Raw genomic sequence first — 22,968 nt, 5'->3', positions numbered from 1 at the left:
GGGCAGAAGGCGGGGCGCAGCACACGCGCAAGCTCCTGTTCTTGCACCCAATCAACCCCGCTTACGTCATCACGCACAGCGCGCCCTGTTTCTGTCTAGCAAACACGCCCACTCCCACAAGGTGCTTTCTGCACCGGCTCCGAACTACCACCACGCAGTCTGCGAAGCCCCGCCCCCGCCCGCCAAACCCCGCCCCTCGCCGTCCGTCAGGACACTACGCACATGCGCGAAAGTACGTCCCCGCCCCCGCGCTGTCTTTCGCACGGACCGTGCCCGTCCCCGCTCTGTCACCTCACAGTAGTCGTTGCCGGTGGCGGGTGCGGGGGCGCGAGCAGCCCAGGGCGGCCTCTCCCCGCCCCTCAGGCCGGGCCGGGGCTCGGTCTCCCGTTCCCTCCACTTCCCTCCCCCGTCGGGTACGGGAAGGTCCAAGCCGCTGCCGGGTGCCTGAGGGACTTCGTGGCCGCCGCCGCCACGGGTCCCGATGGAGCCGCCGAATCTCTATCCGGTGAAGCTCTACGTGTACGACCTGTCCAAGGGCCTGGCCCGGCGGCTCAGCCCCATCATGTTGGGTGAGGGGGGCTGTGGGGAGCGGGCGGGAACCGGGCAAGAGGGCTCCCGGACGGCCGGCCGAGGGGGCCAGGCCTGGGTCATGACTCAAGGGAAGGCCCAGAGGATGCAGAAACACCCGAGGAAAGAAGGTGTGCGTCTGAGGTGGGGGCCCCCTAAGCCCCCCTTTGCAGTCATCACGTTTGAATCCCGGGAGAGGGGAGGGAGGAGTCACGCCCTCCCCAAGCCCTTCAGAGCCCCTCCAGCTGGGAGGAGGGATAAGCCGGCTCTGTGTCCCAGTGGGTGCCCTGACACTCTCGTAGAGCCCCCTTACACTCCTTCCTCGGAGGGGAGGCGAGATGCCTTTCCGCGCAGTGCACCGCGTGGTGAAAGGGACACTGCGGAGGAGAGCCTTCGCTCCGCGCCAAAGCGAAACTCTTCCTGCAGTCCTTGGGGTAGGTGGGGAGAGAAGGCTAGAGCGTGTTGCATGGGGCCCGCGCCAATCGCCCCGAGAGAGAAGAAAGTCGGGATCTCCCGGCTTCCGAACTCGAGAATTCACCGAGTTCGGCCTGACTTTATGCGGTCTTCTGGACAGTTTCTAAGTTAATTGCTTTTGCCCACATGGTGAGAAAGCAGTTGGAGGTATTGGATGCTATTGGGTCAGTAGTGATTAGTGAAGGAAGTATTTTCGGTTGTGCTCCATTAAACTACTTAACTACCAGGAGAGAAAACCAGTCCCAGTTCAGAGGAGACCAATCCTCTTTTATAACCCAAATACCAAAATGTCTTGTGTAACCTAGGAATAGTCCGGTTTGTGATTTCAGGTGCTGTTGGGCAGGAAAGGATTATGGGAATTGAAAACTGAACATTTGGGGAGCATCCATGTGAATGGCTAGTTTTTCTTGACTTAGGTGGAGATATTAGAGAATGTTTTAATTCGTATCCATGAGACAAGAGGGGAGAGGTCATGTAAGCAAGGCTACCTTTGAGTTTGTGTGTCTTTGAGTTTCTAACATGTTTTAGTGGAGTGAAATGAAGTGAAGTCGCTCAGTCGTGTCTGACTCTTTGCGAGGAGCCTATCAGGCTCTTCAGTCCATGGGAGTTTCCAGGCAAGAATGCTGGAGTGGATTGCCATTTCCTTCTCCGGTGGACTTTCCGGACCCAGGAATCGAACCCGGGTCTCCCGCATTGTGGGCAGTGGGAGCCATACGGGAAGCCCATTAGCGGGGTGAACTTAAACCTAACTCTGGGCCACTGAGTGATTCCTGTTTGGCTTTCCATCAGAAATCACCTAGGATGCTTGTTAAAAATACAGATACCTTCCTTTCCAGCATATATTGTTAAGTGGGAATAGAAAAAGTGAAACTGAAATAGTTCTTTCTATATGCAGGTGGGCGTTTGAAACAAAGGATACATGTTGTCTAGGCAAATATGATCTGGAGAAATACATAAGAAAATTGCTAACAGTGTTAGCTTATGAAAAGGGCAACTTGAGACTGGGAGACAGGAATGAAAGGGAGATTTTGCTGTAAATTTTTTGTATCTTTTGAATTGTGTACTATACATATATTGCAAAATAAGCATTGTTTTTGGTCACGCTGATTTGCGGGATCTTAGTTTGGCAACCAGGGATTGAACCCCTCTTCCTTCGCAGTAAAAGCACAGAGCCCTAATCACTGGAATGCCAGGGAATTCCCACAAAGTTTTAAACATATGGATTCTAGAGCCTTATTACACAAGTACTAAACAAGAATCTTTTGGAGTTTTGGTCCAGAAACCTGTCTTTTTAATAAGCTCCTCAGATAATTCTTACGTAGCCAATCCATGTTTAGAAGTTTGGGCCTAGTTCTCCAGTTGTTAAAATGAGTAAGGCAAATCTGAAAGCAAAACTTACCGAGTCACTGTTTGAGGAAGGTGATAGTCACTAGTATATTACATCAGTCAAGTTCTGACTAAACCTCTTGGAATGGAGCCATTTAGTTAGCTTGATCATAGTGAGGTGTCACTTCGATACTTCCTAGGCCCATCCATAAAAGCCTCCACCTTTACACTGGATATTTTCTGTTCTATTATCTAATAGTTATTGATTTTAGCTGAAAGGGGCCTTAGGGCCATTGGTTCATAATTCATTCAACATATTGAGTGCCTGCTATATGCTAGTCAATGTTAAGATTAAGTGAAGATGATGTGATGAATAAAGATGTTCTCTGCCATCATGGAGCTATTTAGTGGGGAAGACGGTAAAAATAAATAAGCATATGAAACAGTTACAAATTGTGAAAAGTATTAGGCTGTGCAAGAAGCCAACTAGGTGCTGAGACAAAAAATATGAATAGAGACCTATTTTAAATAAGAGAATCAGGAGTAATGGCTTTTAAGTTGGAAATTTAAGGATAAGGAAGAAGTAGTCGTAAGGTGGGTGGTGAGGTAGTTACAGGGTTCCAGGCAGAAGAATTAACCTGCCAAGGCCCTGAGGCAAAAAGAGCCTGACCTGGCACTGGAAGAAGACCTTTGTGGAGTTCAATGGGTGAAGAAGAAAGTGCCTTAACTGAAGGTGGAATACTGGGACTCCTTCCCATCCCATCTGAAAGCTTTTTTAATAGATGTGAAATCCTAGAAGACCTCAGCCAAATTGGAACTTCATCAATTGGGCACCTTTGATTGCAAGTGGTATTTCTGAGAACACCACCTTGCCTGCAAATCTAATTCTCTCTTCTCTATCCCCTTTTCTCATATTGCTTCTCTGCCTTTTGTAAAAGTAATGAAAAAAGGGTTATCAGAGCTGATAATCATTACTTTCTAGAGTTAAAAACATGGAAAATGGGCTTTGCCTTACTGGTTCATCCCATCCAAACATCACTAACCTTAAAGTTGAGTGTGTCCCAATTCTGTGAGTAGCCATCCATTGATTTCCCATTCCTAAATATTAATATATTTGAATGTTTAAAAAAAATTAGTTTTTTTCCTGATTTTTTTAATGAATTCTATAAGTATATTAATAGCTAGAACTTACTGACCGCTTGCCATTTGCCAGACCCTTCTTTTTCCTGAGTATTTTCATGTGTTACATTCTTCACCACAATTTTGTGAGATACGTCCTGTTATTACCTCCATTTTTTAGTTGAGATTCGTGAGATAAAGGGCATTAAGAAATTTGCCCCCGGGTCACATCTGGTAAGTAGCAGAGCTGGGCTGTGAACACAGGCAGTCTTGACTTCCAGAGCTCATGTTCTCAGTTATTTTGCTATACCACCTCTCCTGTGTGATCTGTTCCTTTATAATTGATGTAAAGTAGGTACCTCGTTGAAGTTTATAAAGGCATTTTTGGCCAGGATGTTTCAAATCTGGATGAGGAAAATAGCTGAGTTCAATGTGTGTGCCAATCATAATCACAGATTTATGACCATCCCTCCTGGCCTTCATTGTCCCGAACTAGTGTGACCTCATCAGCAGTGCCCTCTTAATCTTGTTTTTTTAAGGTGGGGTGGCCTGGCTCTTTAATTTAGTTGTTGTGCTCTTGTGACACTTCCTCACTATGAGACCCCATCTAATCTGTTACAGTCATGACTAGACCAGATAGAGCCCAGTGTAATTCCGCTGTCCCCTGAAACAGTGTGGACGCCACAGTTTTACCCTGTCCCCTTTTCAGTCTTCTAGAATTGCTTCTCATGAAGCTGTTGCTATTCCACAGTCTCTCACTCACCATGAACATGATCCCAGAAATATCCTTACTTTCTAATCGAGCAGATGGCCTGATTGTACTTTTTTTTTCATGGTCACTATTTGCCTAAGATAATTAGCTATTATGATTGTCCTTCAGTTTGTCCTTTTAATAATTTTGGCTGCTCTTTAAATTCCTTGACCTCTTTTTGTGCTAAAGTACGTAAAAATAAATGTGGAGGTTTGTGTATTTATTTAATTGTGCTAAGGGATTCTTGTATTTGTTGATTGTTTTCCGATCTGAAGTTTTGCCTGCATATACATGTTCCAAGATCACATTTATTTTCTCTTTACAAGCCTGTCTCAAAATTGTTCTCAGATTTAAAGACTTAGACATATAGAATATATATAAATGTATATTCTCGGCAGAATGCAGTCTAATGAATATTTGGGATTTTACACTGCTCAGTTTCTTGCTTAATTCTGTAGTACAAATAGTAACAAAATAAAACACATAGACTCTGTCCTTGAGGAATTTATTTAGTTAAAAATAATGTACATATGCCACATTAGATAACAGCCCAAAAGAGATTATGATTAGATGCCAAAAAGAAGTGAGTGGTGAAACAATTATTTTAGGCCTTGAAAGATGGGACAAGCCATTGTGGGCTGAATGTGCCAGAAAGACTTCAGCAAGAACCTCGAGCTCCTGAAAGGCAGGGGCGCTGTCTCCCCTGTGTGTTCCCTAGTGGTCATTCAGAGGTGGTGGTCAGTAAATATTGACTATAGGAATGATTGAGACAAGCTCAGGCTTAGAGATTAGACAGAATGTGTTTAAATCTGAAGGGCTTTATTTAATGTTTTAATGCCATCTATTGTGCTTTGTTTTAGGTTTTTATTCTTCATTGTGTGTGTTTTATATCCATCCAATGAATTAATTTAGTAATAACTGCCATTTCTTAATGACAAAATGAAAAAACGAATGTGACTTACTAGGCCCTTCATGATCCTCCTCCTGCTTTTCTCTCCACCCTCACCTGTCCCCACATCCTGAACAGTCTCTACTTAAGACTTTCTCAACTGGGTTCTACTGGAAAACTAAGCCCTGGGGAAAATGATCTGAGTAACTGTTTCTCCCAGTATATCCTCAAGGCATTATGGCTTAATTGTCTTAACAAAACCCCAGGGTCTGAGAAGATGGTTGTACATCCTAACAGGACTGAACTGTTCATTTCTTTTTCACCTCCAGGCTTTTCAAAGGCTGTGCTCTCTGCCAGGGATACTTTCTCTCCCCATCTCTTAGCCTGGATAACTTCTGCTTATCTTTGAGGTCTCAACTGAAAGTGTCACTTCCTCCAGGAAGCCTTCCCTATCCCCCTGCCCCTCAAATCTTGGTCATGTGTCTCTATAAAGTACTGATAACATCCTGTGATCTCCTCTAATAGCGTTTATTCTATCTTATAATTGCATGTTTTCTCATCTCTGTCCACTCCCCCAGCCCCACCTGGACTAGAAGCTCCACTGGGGACAAGAATCCCTGATTGTGCGTGCGTGCTAAGTCGCTTTAGTTGTATCCAACTCTTTGTGACCCTGTGGACTGTAGCCCGCCAGGCTCTTCTGTCCATGGGATTTCCCAGGCAAGAATACTGAAGTGGGTTGCCATTTCCTTCTCCAGGGGATCTTCCCCACCTAGGGATCGAACCCTCTTGTCTCCTGCATTGGCAGGCAGATTCTTTATCACTAGCACCACCTGGGAGGCCCTGGAATTCAGTAAATATACAAACGGCGTAAGTGACAGGATGTTGCAGATCTTTCCAAGCATTGCTACAAGGCCTGACTCATAACACCAAGCAATAATTAAGAGGCGACCCACTCGGTACTGAAAGAAAAGAACTCACAAATTAGCTATTTTTATCCTGAGAAAGAATCCTGTACTGGCTCCTAGAGCTAAAGTATTAAGTAGTTTTAAATCTATCCTTTTCTGAGGATTAAAATACCTCTCAGTTTTTAACAGTGTTTTGCATTTTGATTTTGTGATGACCTTTCCCTGCCTTAAGGAGGGGCAAGCCCCCTGCTAATAAGCATTTTTTTTTTTTTTTTTTTTTTTACAAAATAGGTCCAGAGGTCCACTTATGATACACCAATGTTTCTTTTTACCTTTTCCCACATAGATTCAACATTTACCTAGTGGTTCTAGAGAATAGTGAAAGTTGCTCAATCATGTCCGACTCTTTGCAACCCCATGGACTGTATAGTCCATGGAATTCTCCTGGCCAGAATACTGGAGTAGGTTGCCATTTCCTTTTTCAGGGGAATCTTTCCAACCCAGGAATTGAACCCAGGTCTCCTGCATTGTAGGCACCTCATTCTTTACCAGCTGAGGCACCAGGGAAGCCCTCATAGCTCAGTCAGTATAGAATATACCTGCAATGCAGGAGACCAGGGTTCAATTCCTGGGTCAGGAAGATCCCCTGGAGAATCCTATGAACAGAGGCGCCTGGCAGGCTACAGTCCATGGAGTCAGACACAGTGACTAAACCACCATCTAGAGAATAAGCTGATTTTTTTTTTTTTAAGTTAACCCCTTCACGTTGCTGGTAATCTGGAAAATCAGATTAACATATTGCCAGTTAAGAGCTCTTTGTCCCTGTGGAGAGACACTTAGGAGGTGAGCTAGTGTGCTCAATTGTTCAGTCATGTCCAACTCTTGCGACCGCATCGACTGTAGCCCGCCAGGCTCCTCTGTCCCAGGGATTCTCCAGGCAAGAATGCTGGAGTGGGTTGCCATTTCCTTCTCCAGGGGATCTTCCCAACCCAGGGGTTGAACCCAGGTCTCCTGCATTGCAGGCAGACTCTTTACCGACTGAGCTACTAGAGAAGCCCAAAGTGAGCCTGGGCTACTTTCAGTTTGCACCCATGAGCTAATGCCGCCTGCCCCTGGAGTCCCATCCCTGCCACCCACTTCTTGCTTATTAGCAGACATTTACTTAGCACCAGCAGTATACAAGGTGAGCGTGTCCCATTGCCAGCTTGCATGTCTATACACACAAGCTCCACCACCTTAATCGTTGAGGGAGGCAGATGGCACATGTTCTCTTTGGCTTTATATACTGACTTCACTCTTATGATCAGGACCTCAGTCTACATTCTTTGTTGTTTATGATGAAAAACAGGGCTAATATCCACAGCTTCCATTTGTTTCTATGCACATACCTCACAGGCTTCCAAATCAATGCAATGGGTGTGCCAGCAAGCTTAGAGACATGCAGCCATCTGACCCACGCACTCTGCAGCTTGCTGAGGAAGTCCTAGTGGGAAAACAGTCTGCTTTTCTGTAGTGTGCTTATAGCCACTGAATCTAATTCACATCCCCCAGTGGCCTTGTGCCCTGATTCAGTCTCAAACCCTCACCACCTACTCACCTACTGTGTCTCAGTCTGAACGAAAAAATTTAAAAATCACTCCAGTCCCACTTTCCAATGCTGGTCACCCCCAGAGGAGGCCATGACCCTGGTTCTTGTCTTCATGAGAGCGCCATGAGGACAAGCTAATGTTACATTTATGGGGCAGCTAACATTACATTTCTACCTGAGCTGCTCTAACAAGTACATGGTCATATCCCTTTTTTTCCCCTCTTTACACTGGACAAATCATGCATTTTTATTTACCTGTTTGAAATGATGTTAATAAATATTTGTCCCACTCCACTATGTAAAGAGGTGGGAATAAGGATAACTATGAAGCACTTTAAGAAAGGATGTGAATCCACTCAATCCATTTTAAGTTGTTGGTTCTAGGTGTTTGATAGATGGATTGATAAATGACAGAAGGATAAATAAGAGGATCTTTTTTTGTATAGTTTCTATCACCATCCTATGGGTGGATGGGATCTTAAGCGTACCTTGATGTGGTTGAATAAAGAGGAAGTATGTCCAGGTTGGGGCTTCTCCAGTGCCTCAGCGCACAGAGTCTGCCTGCAATGCAGGAGCCGCAGGAGATGTGAGTTCGATCCCTGGGTTGGAAAGATCCCCTGGAAGAGGGCATGGCAGTCCCACCCCAGTATTCTAGCCTGGAGAAGCCCATGGACAGAGGAGCCTGGCACGCTGTAGTCCGCTGGATCGCAAAGAGTCAGACAGGACTGAAGCAACTTGGCATACACACATGCATAATGTCCAGCTTACAGTTGAGTTCAATGAACAGTACAGAGAATATCAAGGAGAATGAAGTAGGACTTGTATCCCACAACTTTGCATAATTTTTCAGGTGTAAAAATAAGTGGCAGGAAGGTCTCTGAGGCCTCACACCAAAAACCCAGTATTTTAGTAGGATTGGGTTTGAACCAGTGCACCTGGACCTGCCACCTGTCCTCCTGGGTCATTGAGCACGGGCATCTGAGAAGGCAGAAGCAGGGTGCAACATGCCAGGGTTGCAGAGTCATCTGAATAACAAGCCAGGGCAGCCAAGATTGAGGTTAAGAACTCTGGCCTCATTAGCACCTTGTGTCAGCCACCGCAGCTGTGCATGTAATATCGCTGATCCAGGTTCTTTGCTCAGCCCTGGAATCACAAAGGTGCATAAGCATGGCCCTTGTCCTTGAGACCATTATAGTCTAACGAGGGGGAAAGACCTATAAGTAGGTAGTTTTTTTACCAAGGTGCTGTGAAAGCAGCCATAAGTGAAGTAAGTAAGTGAAGTTGCTCAGTCGTGTCCGACTCTTTGCGACCTCATGGACTGTAACTTATCAGGCTCATCTGTCCATGGGATTTTCCAGGCAATAGTACTGGAGTGGATTGCCGTTTCCTTCTCCAGTGGATCTTCCCGACCCAGGGATCGAACCCAGGTCTCCCGCATTGTAGACAGACGCTTTACTGTCTGAGCCACCATAAAACTTCCAAATTGTAAAGCCTAAAAGAAACAAGAGGTATTCTTTTTGCGGGGCACATATTATGTGGCAGGCACTTTGCTGGGCCTCTTTCATGGGTCATCTCTTGACCTTGGAAATGTTATGAGCTGGACACTAGTACTATGCCTTTTGTTCCCTAACAGAATCGAAAACCAAGGTTCCCACAGTGCCAACCCATAGAACTTCCTGCAGTGATGGAAACGTTCTAGATCTGCACTGTCCCATGGCTAACTGCTAGCCACACGTGGCTGTTGAGAGTGCTTGAAATGCAGTACTGAATTTGTTCTTTTGATTTTAAAAGCCACTTGTGGTCAGTGACTACCATGCTGGACAGCTCAGGCTTAGAAAAGTTCTCAACTTCACCAAGTTGATCTACATGACCTGCTTCTCCATTATTTCTGTTCATCCCCTGCTTTGCTCCTCTCACCCACTTTAGCCACACTGGCCTCCTGAAGGCCCCTCGGGTACACCTAGCGTGTCCTGCCTCTGCATGGCTCCCTCCCTTGCCTCCTTCAGGCCTTTGCTCAAATGTCACCTTCTCAAATAGGCCCACCCTGGCCGTCCCTGAAATGCCCAGTCTCCCTTATCCTGCTCTTATTTTTATCACTCATTATTGTTAGCCTACTGTGGTTTATTATGCTTATTAGTATTATTTATTGACTGTCCTATCTCACCACCCTGTGAATGCACTGAAGGAGTTTGTTTTTCTTTTGTCTCCTTTGCATTGTGACGTATCCTTAATGCCAAGAACATAACCTGAAGTATAATAGTCACTTAATAAACATTGATTCACTGAGTGAACTGATAAGATTCAGACCTGCCCTGTCCACACTAAAATCTGTGTTCTCTTTTTTTATTCTTTTTAAAAAATGTTAGCCATACCATTCAGCTTGCAGGATCCTAGTTCCCCAACGAGGGACCAAACCCAGGCCCTGGGCAGTGAAAGTGCAGAGTCCTAACCATCAGACCAGCAGGGAATTCTCAGAACCTGTGTTCTTCTTTACTACACTGTACTTCCTTTCTTGTAAGTATAGTGTTCTTCCCAGAGTAGATGAGAGCAGGATCACCCAGGAGAAAGCAGGATCCCTTATCTGTCCAGTTTCATGCGTCATTGCATGTCTCCAAGGAAATAAACATCAGATTGCTGCCATTTAGACAATAAGCTGTTTTCTTATGTGTCAGTCCAGAAGAGTAGACCAGCTCGATTTAAAAGGCAACTTAGTCTCTCCACTTTACACATTGTGAAAGGAAGAGTGTGGTCTTTTAGTCTCCTAGAGTCGGCTGGAAGAGATGAAGAATCCAACTCAGTGCCTGTCCTAAATGGGTTATCACTTCCTTTTGGCATCCATTTCTGTTTCTGATCCATCTCTGGAATTTCAGCTCAGTTTGGATCAAGGCAGAGCCTGCCCCACAGTCCCCAAAACCCTGGGCCAGAATCCCTCCGTCCCATTTGTGACCTTGTGGTCAAAGCAGCCCGTCTCCTAGTGAAAAGCAGACTGGTCTCTAGAGGCAAAAGAACTCTGCTACATTTTGTTTTCCTTTGTTATTTCATTTAGCCTCACAGCACTAACAGCAAAGGGTAAAATGATTACATGTAATACAAGATTTCGGACTAATCTGATGGATACTGAAATCTGTTCTTAGATCTTGCCTATCAACCCTGACGTGGAATTTCTTTGATCTTTTTAAAAAATTATATCCAGTATCTCCATTTATCAGAATTCTGTGTCCCACACGCTATTATGCTTTACACCAACAATCATTACTGATTACAGCAACTTTGTATTGATGAAACTTCAGCTCAGGTTGAGTAAACTTGCCCAGGATCCACCTCTAGCAAAGGGAAAAGCTCAGATCTGAACTTACGCCATTTTTTTTTTTTTTATGAACTATTTTTAAAGTCTTTAATTTGTTACAGTATTATTCACATTTTTAATGTTTTTTTGGCCACGAAGCGTGTGGGATTTTAGCTCCCTGACCAGGGATTGAACTTGTACCTCCTGCATTGGAAGGCAGAGTCTTAACCACTGGACTGCAGGGAAGTCCTATGCCATATTCTTTAATGACACGATGCTGAGTCATCAGTAGTTGTCATGGAGGAGCCATGGTTTCTTTCGTCTCTTCCAAAAAAAAGAAAATTAGGCTAAGGTTATCTGTTTTAAGTTTGCTTGAAGGGCAAGATATTGCAGGTTAGGCAAAGGGAAAAGTGTAATCATATCAGCTCCCCTTCTGTACAAGGCCTAGTTTCATCCTTTAGAAAGTCACAGGGCAAACACCGAAGCACTGAAAGCAAAAGTAAGCACTCTTTGCTTAGCACTCAGTAAACAGTTACCCTGAAATGATAACCAGAGGTGGGTGAGTGATGTTCGATCACGCTCTCGTGTCCTTCACCATGCTTCCTCTTTATCCTTGGCACTCCTACATCTCCCGTGGCTTACTGCACAGACCTCCTCAGTCTATTCTCTCAGCTCTCTTCCCTCCAATACATCTTCTGTTCCTATAGTTCTCTCTTGGAAGATAACAGTTATCATTTGAAAACCGGGTCTGGTAGAGGCCCTGTGCTGCCTCGCACCCGCCATGCCCTGCAGTGTGGGGCGGCCTCCCGTGCAGCTTTGCTCTCTTCTCCCCGCACCCCCGCCACTTGTCCTCTTCCCGCCATCACTGCCCCCTCTGCTGTCCCCTGCCTTAGTCGTTTTCATAGCTCCGTGTCTGCATGTGCTGTTCCCTCTGGCAGAAATGTCCACTCCCTGCCTGTTTGTTCGCTGGTTAAATTGCAGCTCTGAAGGTTACCTTTATTACGTTTACTTCTATTAAGGAGCCTATCAGCATTATGTGTTAGTTACGTGTGGCTCTCTTTCCTTTTGACTTTGGGCTCCTTAAAGGCAGAACTTGCATTTCGTACTTGCATTTCCGTATCTCTCATCACTTCTGGCACATAGAGGTCTAGAGGCACAGAATACATGGCTGGTCAAATGGATGGCGTCCTCAGAGTTCATTCTTATTTTCTAGGGGATTTCACCTCACATATGCTCAGTGAAGAAGTGGACAGTAGCTCTTCTATACTCTTGTTGTACTTTGTCTCTGTAGATGAGACAGAAATTAAAAAGATAGAGTTGAATTGACCCTAAAGGAGAAAGAAAAGCAGACGTAAAATTGGGTACATTGGACTTCCCTGGTGGTCCAGTGGCTAAGACTCTACACTCCCAATGCAGCGGCCCCGAATTCTATCCCTGGTCAGGGAACTAGATCCCTCATGCTGCAGCTAAGACTTGGCACAAATTAAAAAAAACAAAAAAGGGTACATCAATACCAGTGTTTCTGCTTGAATTCTGCTTAAGGATTCTGATTACTTTTCAACTTATTTAACACGACATATTATGTCACAACCTAAGGACCTTATCAGAGATCCCCCAAGAGGTTTATAATGGGTTCCTCTGATGATCTGAATTTGCTCTGGCTGGGGGGCAAAAGTCCCAAGTTAGTCTAGTCCCAAGTGGCTAAATCTCTCTCTCTTTTTTTTTCTCCTCAGGGAAACAACTGGAAGGCATCTGGTAAGTTGCGTGGGGCTCCTTACATTGGCTGGTTTATGAAACCAAACAGCATCATGCATTTCAGGTTTCAGTCTGTGGCTTCCAGTTTGAAACTTAGCTCTCTAAGCCACAAATCTTCACGTTCTAACGCAGTGGTTCCCAGCCAGAAGTTACCAGTGTCTTGAGTGAGACGTTTAGGGTGGATGGGTGGAGGCCAGGGTTGCTGCCGTAAACATCCTGCAATGCACAGGACACCCCTCCACAATGAAGAATTATCCAGCTAAAAATATCAGTGGTGCAGATATTTCACCTGTCCTAAGGAAAGGCAGAATGATGTATGCCCACCCCTGGCCAAGTTTTCTAACTGTAGAAGTCATGAGGACCCCACATGGGTCTTAAAACGCAACTTCATTGGTCTGTCAGACACAGGATGATGGCTGGGCTCTGTTCCATTTCTGAGGAAAGCGTAGGTCAGAGTTCTGACTGGATCCTAGAGCCTACTGACATTTTGGTTGACCAGATGACCATCACTTTGTTTGACCAGGACCAAGAAGTAATATGAGCACCTTTACTTGAAATAGGTCCACACTGAACACCATCTGGTCTTTCCCTCAACGTGGTCCAGGTTAACTACTCCTGTTAGTTTGAAAAGTCTGGGAATAATCTATAGCCATACCACCCTGAACACACCTGATCTCATATGAAAAGTCTGAAAACACATCTTGGTCTGCAGAGCTTTATTTCAGTATTGATTTGTTAATGGTGGGGTGACTCTCAGGACTCCCCTTCGCTCACATGATCCACAGCAATGGTTCTCAAAAAGGGACGTTTCTGCCACGAGGAGAACGTGGGTGGCGTCTGCAGACATGTTATAACCACAAAGGGCATGAGGAATGCTAGTGCCATCTAGTGGGAACAGACCACGATCTGCTAAACCTTCTAGAATGCACAGGCCAGCCCCCACAACAAAGGATTAGCCAGCGCCAAATGTCACTAGTGCCAACGCTGGGAAACTGATCTATGATGTTTATCTTACCTTTGTTTGGTTAGGATTATAAAGCCGTTGACCTTGTAAGTCATATCCTGAGGCAGAAATTACTCTTACAGCAGGGTGGTGTTTGCTTTTCCTCAGACCAATTTTAAGCCATCTGGCTCATTCTGCCTCTTCTCTGCGTTGCAGGCACACCTCCATAGTCGTGCACAAGGATGAGTTCTTCTTCGGCAGTGGCGGCATCTCCAGCTGTCCGCCAGTGAGTGCCCCCACCCCGTCCACCATCCCAGGTTCCTGGGAGTTCCCCTGGTCCAGGAACCTTGCTGTCCTCCGTAGTTCTGGCATCTAGCCAGTGTAGGTAGCCCTGTGGCGTGCTTCTTTATGATGACCTCAAGTCTCAGTTCAAGAATACCCTTCCCAGATGTGCCAGCCAGCTGCCCCCTCTGCTCCCCTGGCATTCGTGGTTCCTCTGTCACGTTGGGCGTGTGATGGTGAAACGGGCCGTTGCTGAGTCTCCACAGGGAGCCCCGTGCGCGCCTTGTAAGCTGAGACCGTCTCGCTCTTCTGTCACCATTACCAGCTCAGTGCCTCTGTCCTGGCATGAACTCAGTCACTGTGAAGCTGGTGAGGGCGCTGAGAGAGAAAGCGAGGTGCCCAAAGACGCAGCCGGTTGCAGCACTGGTGCTTAACTCGGGTTTCTCTGACTCCAAATCCCATGTCCTTTCCCCAGAAAATTCCTGTCTGGGCTATCTAAGGGTTGTCCCAGGAGGTACTCAAGCAAAGACCAAAAAAACATTCATTTTGATACTCATAAATGGGATGTCATGTCTTATTTCTCCCTTCTACTGGCTCCCCACCTCCTATAACAAGTCCTTCATTAAGCCCAATTCAGTTCCACCTTGTAAGTGTATCTCAAAGCAGTCTGTCCCTCTTCATCTCTTCTCATTTCTCCGGAATTTTCACCTTAATCCAGTCACCCTCATTTCTAGCCTGGACCACAGCAGCACATCTGCTCTTCCTTCTCAGTCAGTTCTCTGTACAGATGGCAAAGCAATCTTTTCAAAATCCAACTCTGATCATGGCATTCCCCTGCTTAAATCAGAACTCTCCCCACTGCTCTCAGAATAAAACCCAGAAAGCTCAGCATAGCCTCCAAGGCCCCATCCGATCTGGGCTCGCTCCCTCTCTCTAGTTAGCCCCTTTGCAGGTTGTGCCCTTCACCACCCTTACCCTCCCCCCCCTTCTCATTCCTTGAACACCTTGGACATTTAAACCTGTCCTCTGACATCAGCCCACCGCCCTGATCCTTCACTGGGTTAACTCTCTCCATCCTCCAGGTGAGCTCACTGTCACTTTCTTAGACAAGTCTTCTCTGACCTTTTGGACCGGGAAGTTCCCCTGTTTTATGTACTAATGGCATTCTGTACTTTTTCCAACAAGACCCTTATCACAGCTCATAATTATACATTGGAGGGAAGTCGCTCAGTCGTGTCCGACTCTTTGCAGTCCCATAGACTGCAGCCTGCCAGGCTCCTCTGTCCATGGGATTTTCTAGGCAATAGTACTGGAGTGGATTGCCATTTCCTTCTCCAGGGAATCTTCCCAACCCAGGGCTCGAACCCGGGTCTCCCGCATTGTAGACAGAGGCTTTACCACCTGAGCCACAGGGAAGTCCAATTATACATTGGTTTGCCTTTACTACTAGACGTAAGCGCCACGTGGACAAGAATCTCATCTGTTTTGTCCACATACCTCCTGTGCCTTGCATAAGGCCTGGCGTGTAGTAGGTTCTCAATAACATATTTGTTATACTAGTGAAGAGTAGTGGGTCAAATAGTGACCTTTTGGTCTCTTGCACCTCTGACTATAGTAATCTGCTCACCACGCTTTCCCCTCAAATCTTGTCAGGCACACAGTGGGTGCTCAAGAGCTATTGCATGAATTTGTGATCTTTTCGAGGAGCGCTGCTCTGAAGTGCGCTCCCTTACTCCCCAGCCCATTCCCAGCCCTCTCCTCCCCACTGATCCTGTTGCTTTCCCCTCGGCTGGTTCCCCCAGGGCCTCAGTCTCTCCTTGTATCTGCTACTGCTACTGCTAAGTCACTTCAGTCGTGTCCGACCCTGTGTGACCCCATAGATGGCACAGCAGTCTGTTAACCCATGGCTGAGGGGTTTTGGTAGGCCTTTCAGGGGCCAGTAACTCCCTTGCCAGGGGAAAACCCTATCACCTGGTTAAATTAGCCTCACAGATAAAGGAACTGAATCGTGGAAATATCTGCCAGCTTTCTCACAGTTCTTCACGTTTTCCCAGTGTTACGGGGGAAGCAAGTGTGTCATATGAAAAGCTGGCTGCGTCCATGATGAATATGGGCATGGAACGATGGCCGCCAGGTGTGAGCCATTTCTGGCTGTCCTGCTCAGCCCTCGTGACTAGGCCTGCTGGGAACAAAGGGAGACTGCAGGCTCTGGGTTTCTGTGTCTATCCACTGAAGGAGTGGACAGTATCAGGAGTCTGACCTGCAGAAGACTTAGCTTCCCAGGGCCCCACCAGAAACCGGACACCCGACTTCTCAGCCACGTTGTCAGCCCACAGCCACAGACAGTCTCCAGGAGCCTCTAGGCTGTTGTAGCCTTGACACAAAGAGGAAATAAGTCTTCCTCTGCCCCAGGTGCTCTGAAAGATAGAAGTTGTTGGAGCAGAGCATTTGTGGTCTTCATGGCAAGGAAAAAAATTCAGCAGAGGGAGTGACTTACTGGCTTTCTTTGGGTTGGCTCTTGTAGGGAAGGACTTTGCTTGGGCCCCCAGATTCTGTGGTTGATGTTGGGAGCACAGAAGTCACAGAAGAAATCTTTCTGGAGTACCTGTCCTCCCTTGGGGAATCTCTGTTCCGGTGAGTGGAGAACAGGGGAGACGGTAGTTGTGTCCATCTCCCCTACTAGATAATTGGCCCCCAGATGGCAGCCACCAGGTAATTTCCCCCAGAGCACTCAGCCCAAGGTCTGGCCCAGTATTTGCTGAACAGGTAGGATGGGAAAGGAGCTACTGTGCCACAAAAAGAGCTCAGCACTGCCTCCAAGGCTGCTGTTCCATCCAGCACACCTACTGCTGAAACTTGGAGGGAAGAAAGAGCTATTTATTCCTTCTGATTAAAAGCAGCTGCTGCTATTTCAGCACATGCTGCTCTCAACCAAGTATTTTGTCCTGAAAATCAGAAACAGGGTTTGTAGAGAGGTTGGGATGAAATACACTGGAGCAGGTTTTCTCTTACCGAAGCTTGAGTCAGTTTCAAGTGTTAAAATTCTAACCCCGGAGCTCGGCTTTTGTGAATGCAAAGATTCTCCTGAAATGGAGGAGCCATATGTTTTTATTTCATTCTTCCCTTTAAATACCCAGAGTGGCAAACCAGGCTCTGCTTTGGGAGTGCAGGAAAGGAATTCCCTGTCCTCAGATTCACCTATGGTCGCCCTCCCATTGCCTGATTTCAGTTTCATGTACACGCTTACTGACTCATATCTGTGTCCCAAACCTTTCTCATAATGTGCAGAAGTGAGGCCTACAACATCTTTGAGAACAACTGTAACACCTTCAGCAACGAAGTGGCACAGTTCCTAACCGGGCGGAAGATCCCTTCTTACATCACTGACCTTCCCTCTGAAATTCTCTCCACGTAAGTGGCCTCTGTCTCTGCCTCTGCCTTCGAAGTCCCCACTCACACAAGGTCTCTCCTCTGGCCCACATCCACCTCCTTCCCCATCACCGCCCCGACCCCGAATCCTGCCAGGCTGGGTGGGATGTCGTGATGGCAGCTCCTGCCTTGGAAGGCCACCATCCTTTCTGCTCTCGGAGGTTCACCTGTGTTACCTTCACCCTCCTCCTGAGGGTGGCCTGAGTGCAACTGCAGAGCTTAGAAACCCACTTGACGCCGGCCCCAGTGTTTGTACAGAATCCTGGCATCTGTCTTTCCCATTGTACATGAAGCTTGCCACTCCCCAGAAGTGCCCAGTTAAAAGGCAGTTTAGATGGACGAGCAGAGTAAGTCGGAGAATTAGTTCGGGGACTTGTTTTGAAACTGTCAGTCTTTCTTCCCTTGCACCTTGAGGTCTTTGACGTCCTCAAAGACAACCTCCCAGTCAACCTCGTACCTCGTAGCACATAGACAGCCCTCAGTAGATGTTTTCTTCAAAAACACTCTGTAGCCCCTCCCACCCTGATGTGGTCCAAGCTCTGTGACCACCATCCAGGCAGTGTCCTTTCAGGGGACATGCATACTCAGTGCCATCGTACCCCTCCGTCCCCTTGCGTTCAGGCAGCCTCTGCCCACTGCACGACCAGGCCCATTTCCTGACTCTGACTCAGTTACTCTGAACTGAGGACCTGTCCAGCAGAGATCCTGACAAGTTTAGCAGGCTCAGCAAGGTGAGCTATCCTTCACACCTGAGTCAGAACCCCTCAGGAAACAAGGCTGTTGTCAGTGTCCAGCCAGCGAGGAGAGCCCCATGTCCCTGGCCCTGCCTTCCTACTCCTTAGTGGGCGTGTTAAACCCCACAGCAGGATCTAGGTTATGGGCCCTGAGTAGCTGGAGTGTTCTCGCTGTTATTATTTGATGCATGGAGTTCCTGGACTTGTCTGAATTAGGCTTACTATTTCTTGGTTTCCTCTGTTTATGCTTTAGAATTTTTCACTTCCTTTGAATTCAGGGATGGTTTTCAAAAATGGCAGGAGCCACTGAAGAAAAAAGAAAGCCAATAACTGAGATATTTTGCAGGCAACCCAATTTAAAGTTGTAGTAATCTTGGAAAGTCTCTTTTTTTTATTTTTGGCTGTGCCACACAGCATGTGGGATCTTAGTTCCCCAACCAGGGATCAAACCCACATCCCCTGCATTGGAAACAGGGGGTCTTAACCATTGGACCACCTGGGAAGTCCTGGAAAGTGTCTTAAAACTACAGTGTCTGCAGTCTTTTTTCCAGCTAAGCTACTCTGAGAGCAAACTGGGCAGTGGCATCAACACCTTCTGACAGCCTGCACCTGTCACTTTTCCTGAGTACTGCCGATACCCCCAGAAGACCCCAGTCCCCCCGAAGTCCAACTGTGTGCCTTCCTCATTTCTGACTTTCTCATTTCACAAGCCCACCCGAGCACCCGTGTCTCTTCTCTCCGCAGGCCCTTCGGACAGGCCCTGAGGCCCTTCCTGGACTCCATTGCGATCCAGCCTCCCGGAGGGAGCCCGGTGGGCCGACCCAATGGCCAGAGCTAACCGGACTGCATGGGACCGCCCTGCCTCACCAGGGCTTTTCCTTTTTAAACAAAACAAACCCTACCAGATTTCTATTTTATAATTTTACATCAGAGCTAACAACCAGGGGACGGCTTTTTAAATTTCCCAGGGAAGGAAGTCACCAGGCTGCATGTAGGACACAGCTGCTAAGACACAGAACAAAATGCCATCCCTTCTAATAGTATTATACTAATTTATTAAGGCTCTCTTGTCTGTGAGTTCACTTTTGACGCTGCTTCCTAAGCGTCCTCCCCACTGGAGAAAGGGAGGGGCTTTGTTTAAGCAAGAGGCACCGTTTGGGGGAGACCCAGCCCAGAACCTCCTTGTAGAGAATGCCCATGCTCCACCCAGGTTGCCACCTGCTGTGGGACCCAGGTGAGTTTCACATTATCCGTGACCTGGAAGTGGTTACTCGCCACCATGAAATGAACCAAAGGATTGGTGCACATGGGGCCAGTTTCAGGGAAATTCACCCAACCTAAGTGAACTCTAGCCACGATCTCTCTCGCCTTCCCTCCCCTCCCCCAGCAAGGCCAGGGGGCCTGGACTGGAGCAACCAAAAGCCTCAGGATGCGGCGAGAGTAACAGCAAGTGCCAGTCCAGAGGAAACAGGATAAAGCCATGCCCCCTTCCGCCTAGACTGATGGCCAGTCCTCTGACATCGCTCTAGGAGAGCTTGCCTTGCTGTCTACAGTCTGCTCTCCCTCCGTGTAGCTGACCTGTCACAGTTAATGAAGGTCTGGAGCAGCAGAGACCCAGGCCTTTTGTCTGCAAGTAATAATGTAGGTTATTGACAGTCATTGTACCCACCCCACCCAGACCAATATGCAGTATTCAGCTAGGGACCAAGAGGAAATGATTCCCTGCTCTTGGAAGATGTCCCTGATGTAGAAAGCATAATAATGCAGAATCAAGGTGGCAAGAAAATGTAGAGTTATTTCTGATAGGGACTTTTATAGTATCCTAAATGTGTTTTGAAGGCACGTGTTATGTCTGGCGTCCTGACTTGAAGGAAGCAAGATGGAGGGTGTGAGTGGCCATTTTCATAAAGGGCTGTTGGCCAGGAGCTTCAAGGCAGGGAACAATCTGGAAGTTTCTAACCTGGAGAGGCTTTCAGATTCTCTTGCTTCCTGTGAGCCCTTAAGTTGGGAGAGTGGATGTGGAGAACTCAGAGCTCCTTGGTGCCTGAGCCCCAGCCCTGGCCTCCATGGGCCCCTCCTGCCGCGGCTCCCACCAGTTCTTAGACTTGAATTACCCTCTCTCTCCTGGGGTCTGGCCTGCAGCAGCTGCCTTTCCTCTCCAAAGAGCTGCTGCTCACGTCTGGCCTCATCTCCCATCTCTGCCGTTATCATGGCAGCTGGGGTCATCAGGTCTCAGCTGGAGGAAAAGATGTTCCTCTGCCTTAGTGTTTGCCTGTGACCTGAGCAGGGCACGTCCAGGATGATGAGCTGTGCTATCAAGTGACATTTTGGAACTTTTAAGATTGGGAGCTAAACCAGTGAGCACTTTAATCCTCAAGACCCACTGATTTGCCAGTGTGCGTGGTAATGATACGTCAGAGCAGAAACTAGTAGGGCTGCTATTCAATGTGGACCGACTGGCAGAACTGGCCTGTGGAGAACGCGTGTCAGGCCGGGTTCCTTCTGGGAGGGCAGCATGCTGGTGGAGGCCACGGCTCTGCTGCGCAGCCAGGTGCTCTCCTTTTTTCAGCTCGCCTTGCCCAGCCCTCTCTCTTCCAGGCGCCTGCTCCAGACCCCTCTGCCCAGGGCGCTGTGCTCTGGCCAGAGCATGATGGGCCTCACAAGCTCCTCCTCTTCTCTGTCCTCCCCCACATCCGGGCTCAGTTGATTTCTCTCCTCCTAGTAGTCACCTCCAGACTCAGGGCCGTACCACGAAGTCAGCCTGAGCTGCTCCCCTGAGAGACTTTGAGCCCTTCGGTTCACGGAAAGTCGCCCTTCATGCGCAACAGCCATTTGTGCCAAAGCCTGTGCCTTAGGGCTTGCTGGGGACATGGAGGGAGCAGTAAGCCTTCCCCTCAGCTCTGCAGGAAGGCAAACCTTCCCTCCCCCACCCTAGTCCCACTGTCACTAACTGGAAGCCCAGGCTCAGGCTAGGACCCCCAACCCCATCCTCACATTTCTTTGTATCCCAGAACCTCAGGAGCCTGCTGCTTGTGACCAGCTGCTCCACCTGGGCACACACAGGCAAGCGGAATGAGAGAGGAGGCGTGTGTGATTGTATCACAGTGGGACGCCCCCATCGACACCCATGGGTCTAAAGGGGCAGGGGGGGAGGAGAGGGGATGAAACTGTCACCCCCCCTCCCAGAAATAAAGTTTGTACCTTGGGAATTCCTTTCCACCCTTGAAGTCAAGCTAATAATTGTGTCTAGTATGGAGGTATTTGCTGGTTTTCTTTGGTATTTTTTCTAATGCAATAAACTCACTTCTGCCTGCTGCATTTGTGTGCTGCTTGAGGGTCTGAGTCTGAAGCCAACGTGAAGCAACTTCAGGCTGCTGCTGCTTCTGTCTCCCTCTGAGCTTAGCTTTGCTGAGTCTAGACATGCTGCCCTTGCTCGGCTCTACGCCTCCTGGTAAAAAGTGATGAGAGCAGGGAAGAATCTATGACTCACCACTGGACTATAAAGGTGGAGAAAGCCCAGAGAGAGCTTGACTAGCCTAAGGTCACCTCGTGGTTGGGGGTGGAGAAAGGCTCAGAAGCCTGGTGTGCTGGGGCCTCAGAGGACATCCACCTCACAAGAAGGGTCCACTTCTGGTTTCAGTTTGGCTGTAGGCTGGGTCTGTGGCCCCGGGGATCTCTCCCCACCTTGTTACCATCACCTCACTGAGCAAGTGTTGGGGTGGATGGACAGCTCTCTGAATGACCCCTGATAAGACCAGACATATCAGCTTGGTGGTGAGTGTCTGCGGGTTCAGTCAGGTCAATTGGAGTGAGCACCTTCCCCTCACAATGGATGTGAGATGTGAGCACTGGTCCCATTTTACAGATGGGCAAGTGGGTGCAGAGGTGGCGAGTGGCTGAGCTCTTGAATCCAGGCCATGTTCTCACCACCACCCAGCTGAGACATCATCATTGAGGCACTGCCCCTTTCCAATGTGCTAGCTTAAAAAAAGCAAGAAGGGGTAAGAGGCAGGAAGGGAGGTTCAAGAGGGAGGGGACATATGTATACCCATGGCTGATTCATGTTGATGTTGGCAGAAATCACAATATTGTAAAGCAATTATCCTTCAATTAAAAACATTTAAAAAGAGCAAGAGTTTCTGTCTTTCCAGAAGACACAGGGCAGGTGGCTTTAGCTGACATATTTGCTTCCCAAGAGCTGGCATTTTTAGGGTCAGAAGTCCTTAGGGGGAACCTAGTCCAGGGAATTACCTGATTGGTCTAGTTCTTAGGATTTGGTGCTTTCACTGCCCTGGGCTGGGTTCTATCCCTGGTCAGGGAACTAGATCCTACACACCACAAAGAAGATCCTATGTGTGGCAACTAAGACGCTTAATTAATTTCAAAATACAGTAAACAAATCTGAGAACTAAATGACAAAATGCAGATCTGAGAGAAGAGCATTTCAGGCAGAGAGAGCAGCAGCAAGTGAGAAAATGTCAGAGGGACTGAATGGAACTTGAGCAGAGGGGGTGGTGGGAGACGTTGAAGCTGGAGAGTGAGTTGGCCCAGTAGGTCAAAGAACGATGTGACTGGTTTGCACTGTTGAGAACAGACTTGGGGCGGGGGAGTTGGGGTGGACAGATGGCAAGAGGAGCAGCAGGAAATCAGGGAGGAGGACAGTATAGCTGTCAGGCAAGAGGTGAGGGGAACTGTACCTCTGCCGTGTGTCCGGAGCTGTGAAGAAGCCCTTCAGACTGGTTTGGTCCCTGTCCCCCGGGCGCTTAGAATGTCAAGAAAAATGGAACAGCCCCTGTGAAACACGCAAAGGCAAGAGCTACCAGGACTGAGGGCTGCTGTCAGCTACATGGCCCGCTTCTGTGAGCTTTTAATGTACTGTTCCAGCTCTATTTGGATGTGCTTAGATTTCTTAGTTTGTTT

The 22,968-nt window shown here is 47.7% G+C and overlaps 1 protein-coding gene across 1 annotated transcript; it reads left to right on the top strand.

The window, feature by feature from the left end:
* The first annotated feature begins 286 nt into the window (after positions 1-286).
* On the top strand, positions 287-21,366 carry DESI1 (desumoylating isopeptidase 1). Its single transcript, XM_004007017.5, has 6 exons — positions 287-569; positions 12,639-12,660; positions 13,820-13,889; positions 16,410-16,519; positions 17,174-17,296; positions 18,793-21,366. The coding sequence occupies exons 1-6, from the start codon at positions 482-484 to the stop codon at positions 18,884-18,886; spliced, it is 507 nt and encodes a 168-aa protein (XP_004007066.1). The 5' UTR covers positions 287-481; the 3' UTR covers positions 18,887-21,366.
* Positions 21,367-22,968: the final 1,602 nt, after the last annotated feature.

This window comes from Ovis aries, chromosome 3 (assembly GCF_016772045.2).
Source record: "Ovis aries strain OAR_USU_Benz2616 breed Rambouillet chromosome 3, ARS-UI_Ramb_v3.0, whole genome shotgun sequence".
Classification (NCBI taxonomy): domain Eukaryota; kingdom Metazoa; phylum Chordata; class Mammalia; order Artiodactyla; family Bovidae; genus Ovis; species Ovis aries.
This window is presented reverse-complemented; position numbering and strand designations above follow the sequence as displayed.

Bases quoted from the DNA above. Each gene is read 5' to 3' on its own strand.
- DESI1 (XM_004007017.5), top strand. From the start codon at position 482: ATGGAGCCGCCGAATCTCTATCCGGTGAAGCTCTACGTGTACGACCTG. The intron at 570-12,638 runs GTGAGGGGGGCT...TTTTCTCCTCAG, and splicing joins GCTCAGCCCCATCATGTTGG to GGAAACAACTGGAAGGCATC. The intron at 13,890-16,409 runs GTGAGTGCCCCC...TGGCTCTTGTAG, and splicing joins GCATCTCCAGCTGTCCGCCA to GGAAGGACTTTGCTTGGGCC.